At 39.9% G+C, this 19763-nt stretch overlaps 2 protein-coding genes across 3 annotated transcripts; one reads left to right on the top strand and one right to left on the bottom strand.

The window, feature by feature from the left end:
* Window positions 1–400: 400 nt before the first annotated feature.
* LOC144527189 (uncharacterized) lies at window positions 401–4728 on the bottom strand. 2 transcript variants are annotated; one of them, XM_078265115.1, is made up of 5 exons: window positions 4626–4728; window positions 4242–4359; window positions 3405–3538; window positions 3191–3268; window positions 401–2656 (listed from the first exon to the last, which is right to left on the bottom strand). In XM_078265115.1, the coding sequence occupies exon 5, from the start codon at window positions 2468–2470 to the stop codon at window positions 596–598; it is 1875 nt and encodes a 624-aa protein (XP_078121241.1). In that variant the 5' UTR covers window positions 2471–2656; window positions 3191–3268; window positions 3405–3538; window positions 4242–4359; window positions 4626–4728; the 3' UTR covers window positions 401–595. The 2 variants fall into 2 exon arrangements, with proteins under 2 accessions (XP_078121241.1, XP_078121242.1); XM_078265116.1 differs by having other exon boundaries at window positions 3405–3513.
* Window positions 4729–10680: 5952 nt separating this feature from the next.
* On the top strand, window positions 10681–18612 carry LOC144527188 (cytolytic toxin-alpha-like). The gene is made up of 4 exons (XM_078265114.1): window positions 10681–11822; window positions 11965–12109; window positions 13981–14093; window positions 14670–18612. Exons 3-4 carry the CDS (start codon window positions 13994–13996, stop codon window positions 16559–16561), a joined length of 1992 nt encoding a protein of 663 aa, XP_078121240.1. The 5' UTR covers window positions 10681–11822; window positions 11965–12109; window positions 13981–13993; the 3' UTR covers window positions 16562–18612.
* Window positions 18613–19763: the final 1151 nt, after the last annotated feature.

The raw sequence follows: 19763 nt of genomic DNA, 5'->3' as shown, positions 1-19763 counted from the left end.
GTGGTTTAACTCAGAAACAAAAACAAGGTACGAGCACTAAATACATAAGCAAGAGAAGGTGGATGAGCTTGACAAGAGCTCCTTCCATCACCTTTAAAATAGCAAGCAGATTAAACGGATGGGTAAGAGGGAGGCCCTAGTATCTGAAGAAAAAGAGAAATCACCTCTCATTAAGCATAGTGTCCCAGGACAAAAATACACCCCAATTATTAATATACATATTAAATATGCAACACAAATATGCCGTCAATGACAGATGTCCAAATGTCATGTGAACTTTAAATCGTGAATCGTGAGTTGAGTATATTGTTACATACCTTTACACCAAAGAAGTTATGTTTATGGATGGATATATAAACGGATCAAATCAGAGATGGATAAACAAATAAAACCCTAGCAGGACCTGGTTCTACCATGGAAGCTTCCTGTCTTGGCTTTTGTTGGTATGGGAGTCAGTCTCATCTTGTTTGGGTTTGTATCAAGCTCACTGACTTAGTCTTTGTTCATATTAGAATCATTCCGGATTTCCACTGAATGCAGAACGTCTTGGTTGGTATCAGTGTCTGTGTTGTCCTACTTTATGTTGGTCTCAGTGTTATTTAAGTCTTGGTCTTTTGGTATTAGTCTCTGTGTTGTCCTGGCTGGTATTAGTATCAGTCTTGTTCTTTCTTTGGCCTTGATTACAACCCTGGAATTTGGTAAAATGATTTGGGAGAAGTTTCTCTCCTCTATCTACTCTAACTATATACTCAGCCAGTTCTCTCATGGCTATCAGGGGTTGAACACGTTGCTTCCAGCGAGACTTGGCCTCAGATTGCTCTCCCTCAATAAGCATGTCAATGTTCTTTGGAGTGAAGAGACGATTTGGCTTCAGTGCAATCTCTTCAAGTCTGTTTTGACACTTGGCATAGCTTGCTATCAGTGTCTCCACCTCAGCCTGCACAGTTTTATATTCATGGATCAGTTTTTCAATCAATGCCTGGACAGGTTTCTTGGACTCTGTAGCTTTTAGGTACTTCTTTTTCAGCTCTTTCATTGTTCGTTTTTCTTTAACTTCCTCACTATCCCATTTGTACCTCTGATTACGATGTTCATTCCAGTAACATTTGCCTGGACACACAGTACAGTATCCATCTGATCCCATTGCCCTACAGTGTCTCTCATCTCCTCTTTTATTGGATCTTCGACAGGGACAGTGACAGGTGTAATGACACTGCTTACAGTTGTTGATGTGAATTCCGGTACCAGAAATGTCTATTTGAATAGCTTCTAGGACGCTGGATTCAAACTCAAACTTCTCATTTCTGCTGGTCTCTGCCTCATACTCTTTAAGTATTCCAGTTGCCTCTTTTATCTCCTCAAGCTTGGTTAACCCTTCTTTAACCTGTTTCTGCAAATTGTCACCTAAATTCTCGAGCCGCTCTCTTTCTCTGAGGACCTCTTTAGTCATTGTCAAGCCTTTGGTGTCTACGATATCCAAAGCAACAAAGAACCTCTTCATGCTTTTTGTTCCCATGTCCCAAAACATCTGATCAAAGCATCCATCATCTTCATCATCTCCACTCATACTGTCTGCTGCAGATGATTTGTTGTCTGCAAACAACGCTGAATTATTGAATTTGAAGTGAACTGGCAGCCCGTCTTTTGTTTTAGGACATGGGACACCTGAAGCATTGATTGCCTCTAGAACTGGTGGTTGCTGGCCGTCTGCGAATGTCACCAGAACCCGGATGTTTTCTGCCACATCTTTGCCAAAGATTGAGAGCACAGAATCAAACACACATTTCTGTGATGGTGTGAGTCGTGCTAAAGCAGCCTGAGCTACAAAACACACAGCGTCAATTTCACTGACACCACAATCAGCAGAGAAGAGATTACGTAGCTGTTCCGTGATCATCTGGTCTCTTTCTATGCCTCTTGTATCTCCAAAGCCTGGAGTGTCAACAATGGTCAGTGAGTAGTTGATTTTAAAACCTTCCTGGTGGTTGATTTTGTACACAGTGACTTCAGAAGTCTGACTTTCAGCTTGTGATTTCAACTGACCCTCATCAACTAACTTAAACCGATATGAATCGTCCCATTTGACACCTAGAATGTAATTGATCATCCCATTGATGAGAGTTGACTTCCCAGCCCCAGTTGCTCCGAAAACCATTATGGTGCGATTAGTTTTAATGGACTCTTTCCCAAAACAGAATTGCTTGCACCCATCAACATTGATTTGTTCTTCTGTCAGGGGAACTTTATAAACTGGAAGAGACCCTTTCTGATGTTCTAGCAATGTGCTTTTTTCTTTAACAGTGTCAGCAAGCCGTTTAATACGCACTAGCTTCTCTTTACTGCAAATATTTTGTTGTGAAATAACAAGATGTGAATCAACCGGAGTCTTGGTTCGCACTGTTTTTCCAGCACGGTTTAAATTTGATCCTGAAAAGACTGACCTAAAACCTGACCGAAGTCTAGATTGCATTATGTTGAAGGGAAGTAATTATGTCGCCAGTATTTAAGTAAAAGTTGGTTAGTACCAGGGCCAGCCCTGTGGAGAAGTATTTCCAATGAGAAAATGGACAGGTGTGGCTCTTTGTGGTCAGAGCAGATCATCCATCTTGCTGGAGAGCATTGATTCTGTTATTGTGAAGTACTCCCCGGTCTGAATCTGCATATATTGAAATATATACAATTTATTAAACATAATTTAACCCACACTTGCAGCTACCATGGCGGTTTACTACCACTCTGTGTTATTATTGATTGTAGCTTATAATAGTGCAACAGCTGCTCCGGTTATGAATGGTAAAATACATTTATTTCTTACAATGCCAGGTGACTCTTTTAGGATTTCAACTATAATGGACATTTAATTCTCCTGAATTAGTCATCAGTATAAAAAATGAGACACGAAGTTGAAAGATTCTGCTTCATTCAACAGCTTGTAGTTGACTTCAGTATTGCATTAAGAAAATATCAGTTTCAGATCACGTTGGTGTTCAGCAAATGATGAGGTGAAGTTGAAGGTTGATCTTTGCAGAAGTCAAATTCAGCAATCTTAATCAGTTTACTTATGAGTTGGGATCAGTTTAGCAGCTATGGTGCAGGGTTCAGTTCATGACTGCAGCAGCTAGCCAGTCTAGTAAAAATACTCAAGTATTAGATTAAAAAAAGAATCTGCTGGAGATGAATTACAACTAACCTTTGTTGGCTGTTCTCAGTTCAGTCGTCTGGTTTAGGATCCAAAATGCTGCTCTGGGATTTAAATGATCTCAAACTCCTAAAATACAAAAAGAACAAAGTACCTTTTAAACCATAGCTGTATTTATGGTACGGTAATGGTTTTAAAACCTCATATATCTGTATGATCATTTTTGGGTCATGCATTTATTGACATAATCACATTTATCATTTACCTTACGTGTTATCTGATAATAGGCACTGCAGTTGGCATCACTGTGGGGTTTAAATGTCCAAAGTCTGACGTTCCTGGATGTCTTCTTATGTAAGATAAGCAGCAACAAGCTGAAGGAAGTTGCACTTGATTAATCTAAAAAATAAAGCAGAACATCAAATATTCTTTCCCTAGGTGTGTGAACAGCTTACATGCACGTATTTAACGTGGTGTTTAAGGGGTCCTCTCAAGAAAATATAGTTTTTTAATAATAGAAAATGCAGTTTCGCATCATCTGGGGCCATTATTATAACACATTCTGTTTCTAAAATGTGTTGAATAGCTACAGCAGATAAAAAATAACACTAAAATCTACCAAAAAAACTACAATCATTAGATCTGAGAAAAGTCATTTAGTTAGTTTTGATGTGGAACCCCTGCTTCTATTCTGTTCTTTGTTTTTTGTAAGTTCATTCTTCATTAAAAGACAGTAATGTAGCCAGTAATGAGCAAGCCAACATTCAAATTAGAGCTGCTGTTAAAATCTGCCAGTGACAATTGTAATTGACAAAAATGAGACGCCTGCTTCCGTCTGCATCTGAAATCAAAGACTAATTGTTCAACACAATTTTAGAGTTCAATCAAACATCACTAACTTTGTATGTAATGTGCTAGAATTGTAAACTTTACGGGCGTAGCAACAGCAACTCAGGGTGTGGGGCTTAGAACAAGTCACTTTTATGCTTTCACTTGAAGGTTTTTTATTTGGTCTTCCTGAGAACCTGACAGTTTGGAGGGTTGCATACAGTATACTCTATACACAGTTTATAGTCTTCCTGTGTCATTTATTTTTACTCACACCTAGTTGTCTTGGACGGCCAAGCTGCTGATGATCTTAAAGTGTAGAAGGAGGAAGTGTAAATTAACTTCACTGTTGAATCCTTCAGCATATGAAAGCACTGCCAGTTGTCAACTGCCTATAGAAAACCCCAAAGACAGAAGAATAATACTTTAATATTATTGATGCAGTTTTGAGTTATCAAACAATGACTTGGATCAATTATGTGGGACAAGATGTAAAAGAACAGAATTGACCAGAGTTTGTTAAACTTGTCTGATAGACTACAAAATATACATCATTTTATAACTGAAATGAAATCATGCAGTTATGGTCATGTCACTATAATTACAAACACTGAAACAACTTATAAAGAGTAACCGCTCATTGTGTTTAGCAACTTACCGTTCAGTTCGTCTCTGATCAGGGAGGACGAGTTCTTCTTCACTTCGCTCTGTTGCATCTTTTTATATGCATCACACACACACACACACACACGCACACACACGCACACACGCGCACACACACACACACACACACACACACACACACACACGCACACACACACACACTTTGGAGTGGCTTCACTTCTTCCTGAGTCTTGTCTCATTGAATACAGAACTAATTGATTATGAATTGGCTAGTAAACGGGCAATCAGTTAGATATATGACGTAGATTAACTTTGTTTGATTTAAAGTGGTGGTCATCAAGTATCACCAAGTGGAATTCCGCATAAGTGTAATTTATTGTGGCAATAAACCCATTTCTGATTGGTCATATCACTGAGTACTTGCATACACAGAAAACGTTGTTTCTCATCAGTCACAGTGCAATTAACAAAAACTGAAATAAATACTTCTAAGTTCAAAAATGATACGTCAAAGGCTAAAAACAAACATTCAGACAGCACAATCAGGGCCATGAAATAGGAACAATTATAGAGTGCAGTTCAGTGGCATCAGCTGTCAAGGTGTTGGGGGGCGGGGTGCCCGACAGGTGAACTCCCAGGAACGTCACGCTGCTGACCCATCTCCACAACAGCACAGAAAAAGTCTTCAGTAAAATACCTTCTTTTTTCTGACCTTTTGATAATATATACCAAAAGTTAATCTTACGAGCCAGAGGATCAAGATAAACACGAACATAAACCGGGTCAATGACTTTACAACAAGTGAGAGCATTTCCCAGAAACCCGCCATGTACACCTGAAAGTGAAAGAAAAACGTAGCATTTTCCACAACAACCATAAAGTTTAATGTCCTTTTAACCCAGTGCTTTATCAGTCATTAGCAAGTTGACTATCTGATCACACATTTAAGCCACTGCAGAAGAACTGTGGTCAACATGACTGTTCTACATCAATCTAAACCTATTTCTTCATCATTCTTTCTTTTTTTTAAGATTATTTTTTGGGGGCGTTTTCCCTTTATTAGATATTGACAGTGGATAGGACAGGAAAGGGGGGAGAGACAGTGGAGATGACACGCAGCAAAGGGCCGCAGGTCGGATTTGAACCCGGGCCGCTGCAAAGGACTCAGCCTACATGGTTGATGATTATAGGTCATAAAGACTCCTGAAACAGGATTTTGACACCAGACAACATTAGTCTTTCCAGCTCCTGACCAAAGGTGCTGGACCAGTCTTTTTCTAAAAGGCCCTGGTGAAGCTGGTGGACCTCTGACTCCACACCAGCAACACCTAGACCAAAGGGGGAGAGGTTTCAGCTGAACCAAACTGTCGAATCCAAACCAATACAAGCCAATTTTGAGCAGAAAATGCAGTTTTTATACACAGCATGTGCAGTATTAGAACATTCATTTATATTAACATCATACAGTATGTGCACAACAATTAATGTAATTGTGTAAAGCACAAAACTAATTTTGTGTGGACTGTGGCCTCTTTAAAATAAACTTTTTCATCCAGCTTCTTGAACCTCTGCTGTGGGGTCCCACAGGGTGCTAATTACTTTGGGTAATGTACAGAAAAAAGTGAGAAACGTTCATTGGAAATACATTTTACCAAAGAAATAGTCTTGCGTTATCTGTTTTTTATGGTACTGTCTGGCGTTTATCATTATCACCAAGGTGTCAAAGTATCAAGGTTTATTTATTGGCATTTACAACGCAGGGTTGCACAATGAAATGTAAGTTGTAGCCCCATCATGCTACACATGCATAACATATACACAAATATTTTAATTAGAAAAAAATAAAACTCAAAACATAGTTATTTACATACTTTCATACATATAGCCTACCTATACACATACACACCCAGAAAGTGTGTACAGCAGGGGTCACCAACACGGTGGGAGCCCCCAAGGACCACATGAGTAGCCCTCAGGCCTGTTCTAAAAATGAAAATTGAATATTGATATTATCTGTTTCCCACCTTAAGTCATTGTTGATCATTATTGATAATGAGAACTCATTAACGTGATCAGTGTCTTCACATAGATGACTATCATTAATCATTAATAATCATATATAACTAAAGGCAAACTGAGCAAATGTGTTATTTCAGAAGAGTAGAAGTATCAAACTGGTAGCCCTTCGTATGACTCAGCACCCATGAAGTAGCTCTCAGTTTCAAAAAGGTTGGTGTACAGCATGTGTAATATCAGTGTTCCATGTCACTTATTCAGGGCTCCAGACTAACTTTTTTTACTAGGAGCACTTTAGCCCCCAACTAAGAAATCTTAGGGGCCCAGGCGGAACATTTAGGGGCACACACCTTAAATCGACCTGCAACACAGTTTTTCCCCATTTTCTCCGTTTTACTGATAATGCCTTGGGGATAAATACAGAAACTACAATGTGCTGTTTCATTTTAGACAGTCTCATGTTAATTGAATGGTGCTTAACAAATGCACATTCAGAAATGTGAACAATATTATTGTCAATTATAACCTTATTATTGCCTCAGCCCCATACAGGGTCTCCCCCACTCCTGTGTGTTTGTGTTGTTTACGCTAGAATAGCAATATCTAGGTGATTAGACTTCTATGGAAAGAGAGTATCTATCTAACACGCAGTGTGTGAAATATTGAATGATGAGGGAGCCAGAAACAGATTATCTCATGACACTCACACAAGCACTATTTGTTTTTACGAGGTAAATGGTTATATATTTAGCTTAAATATATATATATATATATATATATATATATATATATATATATATATATATATATATATATTTCATTCATTAAAAGGTGCTCTAAGCGATGTTGGGTGACGTTACTTCTTGTTGACGTTCAAAGTATTTTCAAACAAAACGAAGACTAGCTCGCTCCTCCCTAGTTTTTATTTTTTTAAGAAAAATGCTTTCATGTTATGTCATTGATTTTCACACACTCTGTAAATGTCTTGTCTTGTCCTGATGTTATGTGTTGAGGACCACAATGGAAATAAGTCCTGGACTTTATTGTGTTTGTATCCTTGATTGTATTTGACGTCTTTTCATGTGTAAGGCATTCTTTTTTTTTTTAAGATTATTTTTTGGGGCATTTTTGTTATGGTTTCGGTATTTTGCTTTGTACTTTGTTGTATTTCGGTCCTATGTTTTGTCTTATTGTGATTGTGCATTCTGTGGATTGTGTATATTTCTGTTTCCTGTTTTATTTTGATAGTCTGGTTTTCTGTCTTGTCATGTCTAGTTTTACTTCCTGTGTTTGCCCCCCTTGTCTGATTGTCCTGCCCTGCCCTAATGTGTTTCACCTGCTGTATCACCTGTCCCTTATTTGCTCATTACCTCTTGTATTTAGCCACTGTGTTCCCGTTGTCTTGTGTCAGATGGTTTTGCGTTTGCCTGTCGTGTCAGTTCGTGTCTGTTTTTTTGGCTGGTTTTTGGCTCCCTGGATTTCCTTTGGTCTCAAGTTTCTGGTTTGTCCTGCTTTGGTTTTTTTTGGATTCCCTGTTCTTGTTTTTCTTCACTCTGGATAAGTTTTTGCCTGCCCCTCTCAGGACTCCCTTTGGTTAATTTGTACTTTGTTTTTTGGGGACAAATAAATCCGCCAACTCAGACTTCTCCTGCCTGCCTGTTTTCTGCATTTGGGTCCTCTAATTCCCTGAACTGTCACAATTTTAGGCCTTTAATTTCACAAGACAGATGAAGACATGAAAGGGGAGAGAGAGGGGGAATGACATGCAGCAAAGGGCCGCAGGTCAGAGTCGAACCCGCAGCCCTGCGTCGAGGAGTAAACCTCTGTATATGTGCGCCTGCGCTACCAGCTGAGCTAACCCGGCCACATGTGTAAGGCATTCTTGATAAAAATTAAATAAAATAAATAAAAAAAAACGGGACGGTTGGGTTTAGTAAAAGAAGAAAGCGATGTTTGGGTTTAGGAAACGTGACACACGGGACACGATCCCCGGTCTCCTGGGTGAAAGTCCTGTGTTGTTTGACCCATCCACCCCCCCCAACCAACCTCCCTATGCAGATTCATTGACTTTACATTGGCATTGTTCTCCGTGGTGGCCACACATTCCTTTTGGCCCCCAGCACGTAATGCTGTTAACAGTTCATGATCATTTCACGGAATTCTGTGAGACCAGGCTGGAAAAAAAGTGAAGGTTTTGGAGTGGCCATCACAGTCTCCTGACCTCAATATCAACCCAAGAATTTAGGGGACCTGGAGGCTTTTTGTCAAGAAGAATGGGCATCTCTACCATCTGGAGAATAAGGTACCACAACTATCAAAAAAGACTGCAAGCTGTCATTGATGCAAAAGAGGGCAATACACAGTATTAAAATCTAAGGGTATGTAAACATTTGAGCGGGGATCATCTCATTATTTTCTTTATTGCTATGTTTTGTTTTATGATTGCACCAGTCTGTAATACTTTATGGTTTAATTTGAAACCCATTTAAATAAAAGTACCATGTTTTGCCTGGTAACTTGTTTTCTTAAAAGAATGGTAAACTTTTCACAAATTCTGCCAGGGTATGCACACTTATGAGCACAACTGTATTCAGCCTACAGTACAGTCCACACACACACACACACACACACACACTTACAACAAATGAGACCATTTCTGAGAAACCTCTCTCCGTAATATTGCAAAAAATAAGCAAAAGTATCTTTTGCATCTTTGCACTCAATGCTAACTGATAACACATGCATATAATTCAGCAAATATCTAAAATAGATATTCCCATTAGGGGAAAGTTTTGAAAAAGACCCAAATATAGCCCATTCATACGCCTATTCATTCTTTTTCTCACGTGAATAGGGTAAACATTTTAACCTTTAGATATCACTATGAAAATTACTGAGTTGATTACTTACATCAAGACAAACAAAAAATGTATTAAAAGTTTTTGAAATTGTTAACATGGGCAAATAATCTAATTATGTATGTGGGTTCATTTGCATAAATACCATAACAGATCTAAACATTGGGTATAGCCAGGTGAAAATGTCTTGTTGAATCTTGTTGACAAATAACAGTAAAAGTACTATAACAGTAACAGTACTTATAAAATGCAATTCAATGTGGAAGTAATCCAAGTATTCAGAATACGTTACTCAGATTGAGTAATTTAACGGAATACGTTACAAATTACAGTTTTGGGCATGTATTCTGTACTTTGTAACGGAATACGTTTTGAAAGTATCCTTCCCAACACTGCTCATAGCTAACTATTGTAGCTGCATGCTAACGCGACATAGCGGAGCATAAATAGCTAGTACGTATGTAGCAGGACTTTGTACCGTAAAAAATCGCCAATAAAGGCTTCTAAACCAAATACTAAACAAATACAAATTCAGTAAAGTGACCGGAATTTGGGGTGAAATGTCCAGCATTGAGCTACATAATAGTTTGCTAGGAGTTAGCTGGTCTCTTACAGAGATCTCATTTGTAGCCCTGTTTTTACCTGATACTTTCATAGAAGTACAAACACATGAAGTGAGAGGTATACACATGCTTAAACTGTATATAAAGCATGATTAACCTGAAGCAGGACGGAGTCATCACTTAAAAACACCAAAGCAAGGCTTCTAGCTCAGGCTAGCTAGCGTTAGCAAATTACCTTCAAAGTTGCAAAGAAATGATGAAACGTAACATTTGAAGCCTTTATTTAATTTACTACGTGGTGTTGTACTGGATGGCCGGACGACTCTCCGTATATCATTAACAGAAACTTTAGGCAACTCCAGCAAACACCTTGTAAACTTCATCTCTGCCATCATAACGGTCGACTGTCACTGTCTAATGTTTTCTTCTGGTAACCAGAAATGTCCAAACATCCTTACGCCAATGCGTGCATAGAGCTGTGAAGTTTGCCGGTGTTCGCGCAAGCGTAGAACTGATCAGGCAGTGTCGTAAAACACGTTGAGTTTCTGCGCATGAGCTGAAACGGATCTTACAGGCGGTGCGGATCAAGCCCCCAGGAAGAGTGTCAAGTCTAAAAGCCACCATGGGCTTAGCGGATCATGGTGGTACTGCACCCCATGGCCCAGAAAGACTTCACATAGACTCTGCATGGCGAAAGAAACGTCTATATTTCAGCGGATAATTTGTTTCGGGGTATATCAACTTACCAGCCCGAACACTGAAAAGGGTCCTTGTTTAAAACGTCACGTTTTTAACATTTTTAACATTCACTAGAAGCGAATCCAGAATTATTAAATTTGGCATGATGAACGTGCATAGTGGACGCGAGCGGAGCCGCGGGACTGCGCCCGCCCGCTCACATGACTGTTCTCCCGAGCTCATGTAGCTAGCTGTAATAATGGATATAGCTAATGGTTGTAATTCACCATGTGTTCTATTAATACGTCTATGGTATTATCTTATGAAGTTATGATACATCCGAGGGATGTATGTATGCTGTAAAGCCTGTTAGCTACGTGGATGTAACGTCATTAGCGTTTCCCAAACTGGTGGGCTATCGGCTAGCTAGCTAGTTGCTAACATCAGGGGTAGCTAGCATGGCTGTATTAAGATCTATACATAGCTAGTTATATGCCTAGCTACACAACGTTACTACAGACATAGTGATTACATCGCCTTAGTTCTCTCTTATGATACATCCAAGGGCTGTATGCTGTAAAGCTCGTAACGTGGATGAAGGATGAAGCCATGGATGAGCTCTGTTCACGAAACTGCAGGCTAACTGCTAGCGCTAGTTATTAGCTAGCTAGCTAGCTAATAACTAGCTAGTAGCACAACATAATTATTAAATCTCCTTGGTTGTCTAGCTAAATACATCTATCGTTTATTTCGCTAAGCATGTAAGCGACCAGGGACAACACAATGTTTAACGTTAGTGAATATTTATACAATGAAAACGGAGAGTTCATGAGTTCGCCACTTGTACGAGACACGAGAGGAGCTCATGAACGCGCATGTTGCTACGACAACACAAACAAATTGTTGCTCGTGCACATGCCCATCGTGAGCCAACCAGCGTTATGGGCCAACAATGCGGAAGAGCCGAGCTACTCATTCTCTGTCATAGAACATCAACATGACTGTTATACATCAATATTAACCTATTAATGCTTCTTTGTTACAATAATAAATAGAAAAAACACTGGTACAGCTAGTAGACCATTGTAAATGCCTACAGGATAATCTACAGAAAATGTAAGACCTTTTACAAGAAGTGCTTTCTACTAAAGTCCTGTGTGTTTTTTTGTATTGAAATCTGTGGCATTTATCATCATCACAAAGGCAAATAGAGATTATATACTTTAACTGACCTTTCTCCTCCCTCTACACTCTGCAGGTCATGCCATTTCTGGGAAATCAGCCTGATTCTCCTCTGTGCCGCCTCCTATTAATAAATAAAGATCTAGGGGCGTTTCTCTCTCAGAGAGGATATAATGTCTGAAACTACAGCTGCGCCTCAGATGATCTCACACATCTTCACTGTAAGTACATCAGTTCTCTTTTGTTAATGTGCTGTTGCATGCCTCAGCTCTGCTGCGGAGTAAGAGTGCCGCAGTTTCTTGTTGCTTAACCAATGACTGTGGCTATGTTTTTATATGATGTAAAAGCAATGCAGTAATATATACTGTGTTATAGCATTTATTCAATAAAGTATTCTGATTCTGAAGTAGATAGATAAAGAGGCTCCATAGAAAAGGAGAAATTGTTCAAGGTAGGTGGTAGCACTTTACATTACACCACGGTAATAAGATGGTAATAGTGGGAAAACAGTGTGATAATAAAGAGGTAATATGTAGGTAATAACATGTAATTACCAAAGTAATAACTGGGTAATACATCACAGTAATAAGATGTAATACGGTGATAAGAAGGTAACAGATGTAATAACATGCAATTACCAATGTAATAACTAGGAAAGGGTTCGATGATAACCATATGTATATCTGGGTAATGGTAATATTGTAATAACATGATAATAATGGGGTAATATATGTGGTTGTTTTCACAGTATTATAGGCTACTATCAGTGTAATACCTTCCAAATTAGATCAAACTTCTTGGAATATAAAATTGGTAATTACCATATTATAATGCTGAAATTCATCCACCCTTTGTGTTCCAAATATTTCCCTTTTGTTTCAAGGTAATACATTACAAATGATATGTTTAGTCTTGTGACTTCTTACCTGGAAACACGTCTGGTAGTTTATGTGCAATAACCCTAAATCAGTGCTGCAAAATGCAAAACTACCAGTATTCTATTTCATGTCATGGTAATATTAGAATAACAGAGGTGCAGATGTTACCTGGAAATGCTTCTAGTAGTTTCTGTGTAACAACCATAAATCAGTGGTGCAACATGCAAAACTGCCTGTTTCTATTTCATTACATGGTAATATTAGATTAAACAAATCATCCAAAGGTGCAGAGATTACCTGGAAATGCTTCTGGTAGTTTCTGTGTAAAAACCATGAATCAGTGGTGGACTATTTGTCATTATCGCGAACCATTGTGGAAGAGGGTCAATGGTGTCTGTGCTATGACAGCCTTATAGCCTATTTTGGTTTCACTTTTAACAACAGTATGTTATGATTGTATGTTGACTTAAAATAATCATGGAATTAAAATAGTCAACTTATAACTTTGCTATATATATATATATCCTAAAAGCACAATAAGATGGAAGAAAACATGCAGCTCCACACCTTGTTCGAAGGCTGCAGATATGAGTAACAAATGGCCCAACTAATTCTGATAATGCAGCCACTGCACATGATCACAGTTACCCTCTTCATACACAAGATGGCAGTATAGGCTACAAGCAGTGTTGTCAGTTCTGGCCCTCTGAATAATAATAATAATATCATATCTTATTCATCAGGAGGTGGTTAATGTGTTTGATCTATAAAATCCAAACCTGCTAATAATTATCCATTTGGAGTCCTGTGTTTGTGACCACCTGATAAATGTCAGTCCAGATTTTGGTCTTTTAGCAGTTTGTGGTCTCCACCAACTCCTAAGTGAAATATGTCTATTTAGCTGCTAAATGCTCCACTATGTTTACCTTGTGAAGACGTCTCAGTATTATGAGCTCCAGGTGTTCTGATGCAAACGGATCATCTTTATGGAAGAACGTTTGGCACAATGGAGATTTAAAGAGGGGGGGATGTGCATTTATTTTGCGTTGTCCCTTTCTCTTTGTTTTTATTTTCTTGTTTACTGACATTGTACCTGTACAGTACATTTAAACTGGACCGTAGCAGTAAGTTTGTGTCTGTTTGCTGTGAAGATTTGAGGGTGGTTGGATATTATAAGAGATGTGAATTAACAAGCTGTTGTCCATTTTGTCCAGTTCAAAATGAGCGATGGACTCTAAAGCCAACAGAACGGTTGAGGTGGCGGCACTCGGCCGGCCTTTCGGCCTCGGGATGTTATACGACTGCCGCGAAGACTCACTCGTCCCCGGTAAAGATACAATTAATGCAATCAATCACATCCACACAATAAAGCTGCAGTGGGTAGACTGCAAGAAAAACGCCAGAATTTGAAGTAGAGTGAGACCAGAATTTGAAGTAGAGTGAGACCAGAATTTGAAGTAGAGTGAGACCAGAATTTGAAGTAGAGTGAGACCTCTTCCTGCAGCTCTCATTCTTCCCTCTCTGTTGCACAGGCAATGCATACACAGAACAGCTAATATGATGGTCTTTCTTTCTAAAATGATCTGTGATTGGCCAAAGTCTCCCACTATATTTTGTACAGCCTAAAAACAAAGCCAAGAGGAGGTGCTGAAAGTCTAGTTTTCTCTCAGACAACTTGAATTAGAATATGCTGAAGAAATGAGAAATGATGGTCCAATTTTTGCCAAACAATGCCAAAAATAAATGCCTACCACAGCTTTAAGTATTTAAAGTCATATTTAACGATGTTTTCATCTCAGATCTTTTGATCAGTTTAGCAGATCGGTCTGTTTTTTAGGACGTAACAACCTGTTCTTTTGTCGGGCCGGTTCTGAAAGCTTAACTTGATTTTTTGTTTTTGCAGGAATGACACTGTGGGACCGTGATGACCTGATGAGTCATATTGGAGAAAGACCGCAGAACTACAATGATTTTGAGATAGTTGCATCTGAATCAATTGCAGATAAATCTTCAGCACTAAATGTTGAAGCATCGCTGAAGGCAAGTTTTTTGGGTGGACTGGTAGAGGTTGGAGGATCGGCCAAATACCTGAATGACAGTAAGACTTCCAAAAGTCAGGCCAGAGTAACACTGAACTACAAAGCTACCACAAAGGTCAAGGAACTGTCAATGGATCATCTTGGAAGAGGCAATGTGAAGCATCCGTATGTATTTGATAAAGGATTAGCAACACATGTAGTCACTGCTATTCTTTATGGGGCACAAGCTTTCTTTGTCTTTGACCGTGATGTGTCCGAAAAGGAAGATCATCAAGACATTCAGGGCAACTTGAAAGTGATGATCAAGAAGATTCCCTGCTTTGCGATTGAGGGTGAAGGTTCACTGAAAATGGAAGACAAGGACAGAGAAATTGTTGAAAAATTCTCTTGCAGATTCTTTGGAGACTTTTCCCTTCAGAAATCTCCCACATCCTTTCAGGATGCAGTAGAAGTCTACCAAAGCCTGCCAAAATTGTTGGGAGCGGACGGAGAAAACGCCGTGCCAATGAAGGTCTGGCTGCTGCCATTGACAAGTTTAGATTCTTCTGCTGCCAAACTTGTCCGTCAGATAAGTATAAGATTAGTTCAAGAATCACAGAGTGTCCTGGAGGACTTCAGTGAGCTGGAAATGAAGTGCAATGATGCACTGAGGACCACCACTGCACAGCAGTTCCCACAGATTAGCAAAAAGATTAAAAGTTTTAAAGAAATGTCCTCTGAGTTCAAGCTGGAATTCCAACGAACGTTGGCAAAGAAACTTCCGTCAATCCGAGGAGGAGGAGAAGAGGAGGATGGGCTCGCAGAGATCCTGAAGAAGAGACATTCTTCTCCTTTCAACAGCAAAAACCTGAACGAGTGGATGGACTGTAAAGAGAGAGAAATCTGGATGTTAAAGTCTTTCACCAACATGATGAAAAACACCAAGATTGTCCCTTCTCAAAATGGTCTTCATGAGGAAGTTCTCAGTGCACAACATGCTGTGTGTTTTGTTTTCACCTCACTTGGAAGTGCTGAACCGTACCTTTCAGCTTTATCAAACTACTTAAAACAAACACCAGAAGACGCTCAAGGTGCACATACCCAAGATGTAGAGAAGGAACTATGGTACACCTCAAAAGATGTAGCACAAGAAATGAGGCATAAAGCAAAGCTCTTCAGTGACTTTGCAGAGGCCAACAAGGAGAACAAGAAGATTAAGTTCCTGACAGTGGGTTCAACAAATGAGACACAGAAAGGTTCAAGCATCTACCTTTATGAAGACGGCTTTTCTGTCAGTGAGAACTTTGAGCCTCCTTCAAAGCCTGAAACAGTGACAGTAAGTGATATAAACCACAACAGTGTGACTCTGAAGGTTTCTCCACCCAGATTTGGAGCAGAGGACATCACCTCCTACTCTGTTGAGTACTGTGTCAGTGGAGAGGATGAATGGAAACAGAAGACAGCATCAAAATCTGAAGAAGTCTCAGTGAGCGATCTGAGTCCTAACACAGAGTATATGTTCAAATGCAGAGCAGTGACCTCAGTAGGTGTTGGGCCAGCCAATGAAGTCACTGGTTCCACTAAAACCTTACCTTGCAGCCCTCCTGGAAAATCTAGAGTTGAACCAAACTCAAGAGAGATATCAGTTAGCTGGGAGAAACCTGCTGAGCTTGGACAAGATGTCCACATTTTGAGCTACATCGTGGAGTACGCCAAAACAGACAACAGGGTTAAAGAGGGAAGACCTCCAATGGAACGAAATGATGGTAGGAGCTGAAAAGGCGATCATATCAGAGCTTCAGTCAGAGACAGAATATGTTGTCAGGGTCAGATGTGATTGTGGTGTAGCTGGCAGAAGCAAAGAAAGCATCACTGTTAACGTCCGCACAACAAAGTTTACGCTAACGGAATCCCTCAACAGTAAAAGCGAAAGGATGAATTGTGATTCACCATCAGTTTACAAACTGACTCTGACAGAAGAAGATATGAACATCAGTGGATGCCGAAGATTCAGTTTTGGCAAAGAAAGCACAAGGCAGAATCGCACTATAATGCTTTTCGGGGTGACCAGATCAGGAAAGTCCACTCTGATCAATGCAATGATCAACTACATAGTTGGTGTAGAGTGGAAGGACAGTTTCAGGTTCAAATTAATTGATGAGGGTCAGTCGAGATCACGAGCTGAAAGTCAGACTTCTGAAGTCACTGTGTACAAAATCAACCACCAGGATGGCTTTAAAATCAACTACTCACTGACCATTGTTGACACTCCAGGCTTTGGAGATACAGGAGGCATAGAAAGAGACGAGGAGATCATTGAACATCTGCGCAATCTCTTCTCTGCAGAGTGTTTCAGTGAAATTGCTGCCGTTTGTTACGTAGCTCAGGCTGCTTTAACACGACTCACACCATCACAGAAACGTTTGATGGATTCTGTGCTCTCAATCTTTGGCGAAGATGTTGCAGAAAACCTCCGGGTTCTGGTGACGTCTGCAGACGGCCAGCAACCACCAGTTCTAGAGGCAATCAATGCTTCAGGTGTCCCATGTCCTAAAACAAAAAGCGGGCTGCCAGTTCACTTCAAATTCAATAATTCAGCGTTGTTTGCGGACAACAAATCATCTGCAGCAGACAGTATGAGTGGGGATGATGAAGATGATGATGGAGGCTTTCATCAGATGTGTTGGAACATGGGTACAAAAGGCATGAAGAGGTTCTTTGTTGCTGTAAATGTCCTAGACACCAAAAGCTTGACAATGACTAAAGAGGTCCTCAGAGAAAGAGAGCAGCTCGGGAATTCATATAAAACTTTGCAAACGCAGGTTAATTTTGGGCTAGCCAAGCTTTGGGAGATAAGAGAGACAGCTGGATATGTTCCTGTGATGGCTGAGGTGAACACACTGATAGAGAGATCTACTGAGTGTTTCAACAAACTTAAAGAGAAAACACTGAAGCCAGATCCTCTCTCCACTACAGGCTACATTCGCATGCTTATTGAGGGAGAGAAATCTGAGGCCAAGCCAGGCTGGAAGCAACGAGTTTTGTCCCTGGAAGCCATACAAGTACGACATCATGGGTTTTTTTCAAAGTTCAGGAATTTTTTTGAATCTATACCCTAAACAGATAACCACCAAAACAAAGAAGAGGTCCATCCTGACACAGATAATAAAAGAAAAAACGGGACACAGTCTCCATACTGAGATACTTAGACTTGCATGACTTTGTCCAAGAAAAACTCAATCCTAGATGAAGCCTTTTCGTTTGTACACAAGTATTCCTGCAGTTATTTGCATGTGCTGTTCACCAAGAAGGGAAACACAGATTAACATGTGTGATGATAAATATTTAAGTGTGACCACATTTTGTTTTTGGACCATTACCTTTCGGTCACCATTACCACCAATGTATAAGTCTGCAGCTCTCTCTCTGCAAACCTGAACATTTGTATTTACATTGTTTAATTCGGGTTTTCAAACCGCAATATCAGCTGCTTGTTACATTTTTAAGTTTCTTATATCTATTATGTTATTGTCCCGTCCTCCTGAATCATAAAGAAACATTTTTTGAAAATACATTTTAATCGGAAATACAAATTTCCACATATTTCTACACTGGGTTATCAGCTTCCTGCTTATTTTAACATGTTTATCTACTAGTAGATTAGACATGAAGTTTATTTTCTTGGAGATTTTGAAACATGAAGACAATGTGGATCATTTTAATGTCTCCTGATGTATATTTTGTCACGTTATTGTCCTGTGGGGCAATACGATGGCTGCCACTGAAAGATGGAGAAATCATTTAATAATAAACAATAACTGAATGTTATTACGCCCCAAGTGTTGTCTGTTGTCCTCTGATGTGTCAGTGTGGCTTTCTTTACTCTCTGCAGCTCCGTTTTCAGAGTTGTTTGAACTACAGAAATCTGTTTAGAATTATCTTAATGAATACCGGTAAAGCAACCAGGACGAAGCGCGTAAACTGCTGTTGGTTTATGCAGAATGGAACGGATCGCAAATGGATCCGAATGAAGAAACGTAAAAACAAAAACGTCGACCCTAGCTGCTCCCTCAGCTGAATAGTGAGGGGAACAGATCAAGGCAGCAACATAACCAAAGACCTGGAACCATATAGGAGACTTTCTGGTCTCCATCACCTCATTAATACTGTCCTTCACCACGGTCTTCATCACCTCATTAATACTGTCCTTCACCACGGTCTCCATCACCTGATTAATACTGTCCTTCACCACGGTCTTCATCACCTGATTAATACTGTCCTTCACCACGGTCTCCATCACCTGATTAATACTGTCCTTCACCACGGTCTTCATCACCTGATTAATACTGTCCTTCACCACGGTCTTCATCACCTGATTAATACTGTCCTTCACCACGGTCTTCATCACCTGATTAATACTGTCCTTCACCACGGTCTTCATCACCTGATTAATACTGTCCTTCACCACGGTCTGCATCACCTGATTAATACTGTCCTTCACCACGGTCTTCATCACCACATTAATACTGTCCTTCACCACGGTCTTCATCACCTGATTAATACTGTCCTTCACCACGGTCTGCATCACCTCATTAATACTGTCCTTCACCACGGTCTCCATCACCTCATTAATACTGTCCTTCACCACGGTCTTCATCACCTGATTAATACTGTCCTTCACCACGGTCTTCATCACCTGATTAATACTGTCCTTCATCACGGTCTGCATGCTGACGCACTGGCCGACAACAGTGCTGCAGAGGGGGGAGACACGATGTAACACAGTTTACCTCCCACTCAAGTCAGAGCAGGACATCCACCCAGAGCTACGGGAGAAGCTGGAGAGGCAGAGCTTTCTCCCCACCGCATAACACTAATAAAGTAATGACTAAAAAACACTAATGCTTGTTTAAGGGCCCGGCCCGATCATAGCGGCGGAAAATATCGGCCGGTTCGGGCAGAGAATCTAAACTCTAAAA

The sequence above is a fragment of the Sander vitreus genome, chromosome 12 (assembly GCF_031162955.1).
Source record: "Sander vitreus isolate 19-12246 chromosome 12, sanVit1, whole genome shotgun sequence".
Taxonomy (NCBI): domain Eukaryota; kingdom Metazoa; phylum Chordata; class Actinopteri; order Perciformes; family Percidae; genus Sander; species Sander vitreus.
Note: the sequence above shows the minus strand (reverse complement) of the source record. Positions and strands in the feature narration are given on the sequence as shown.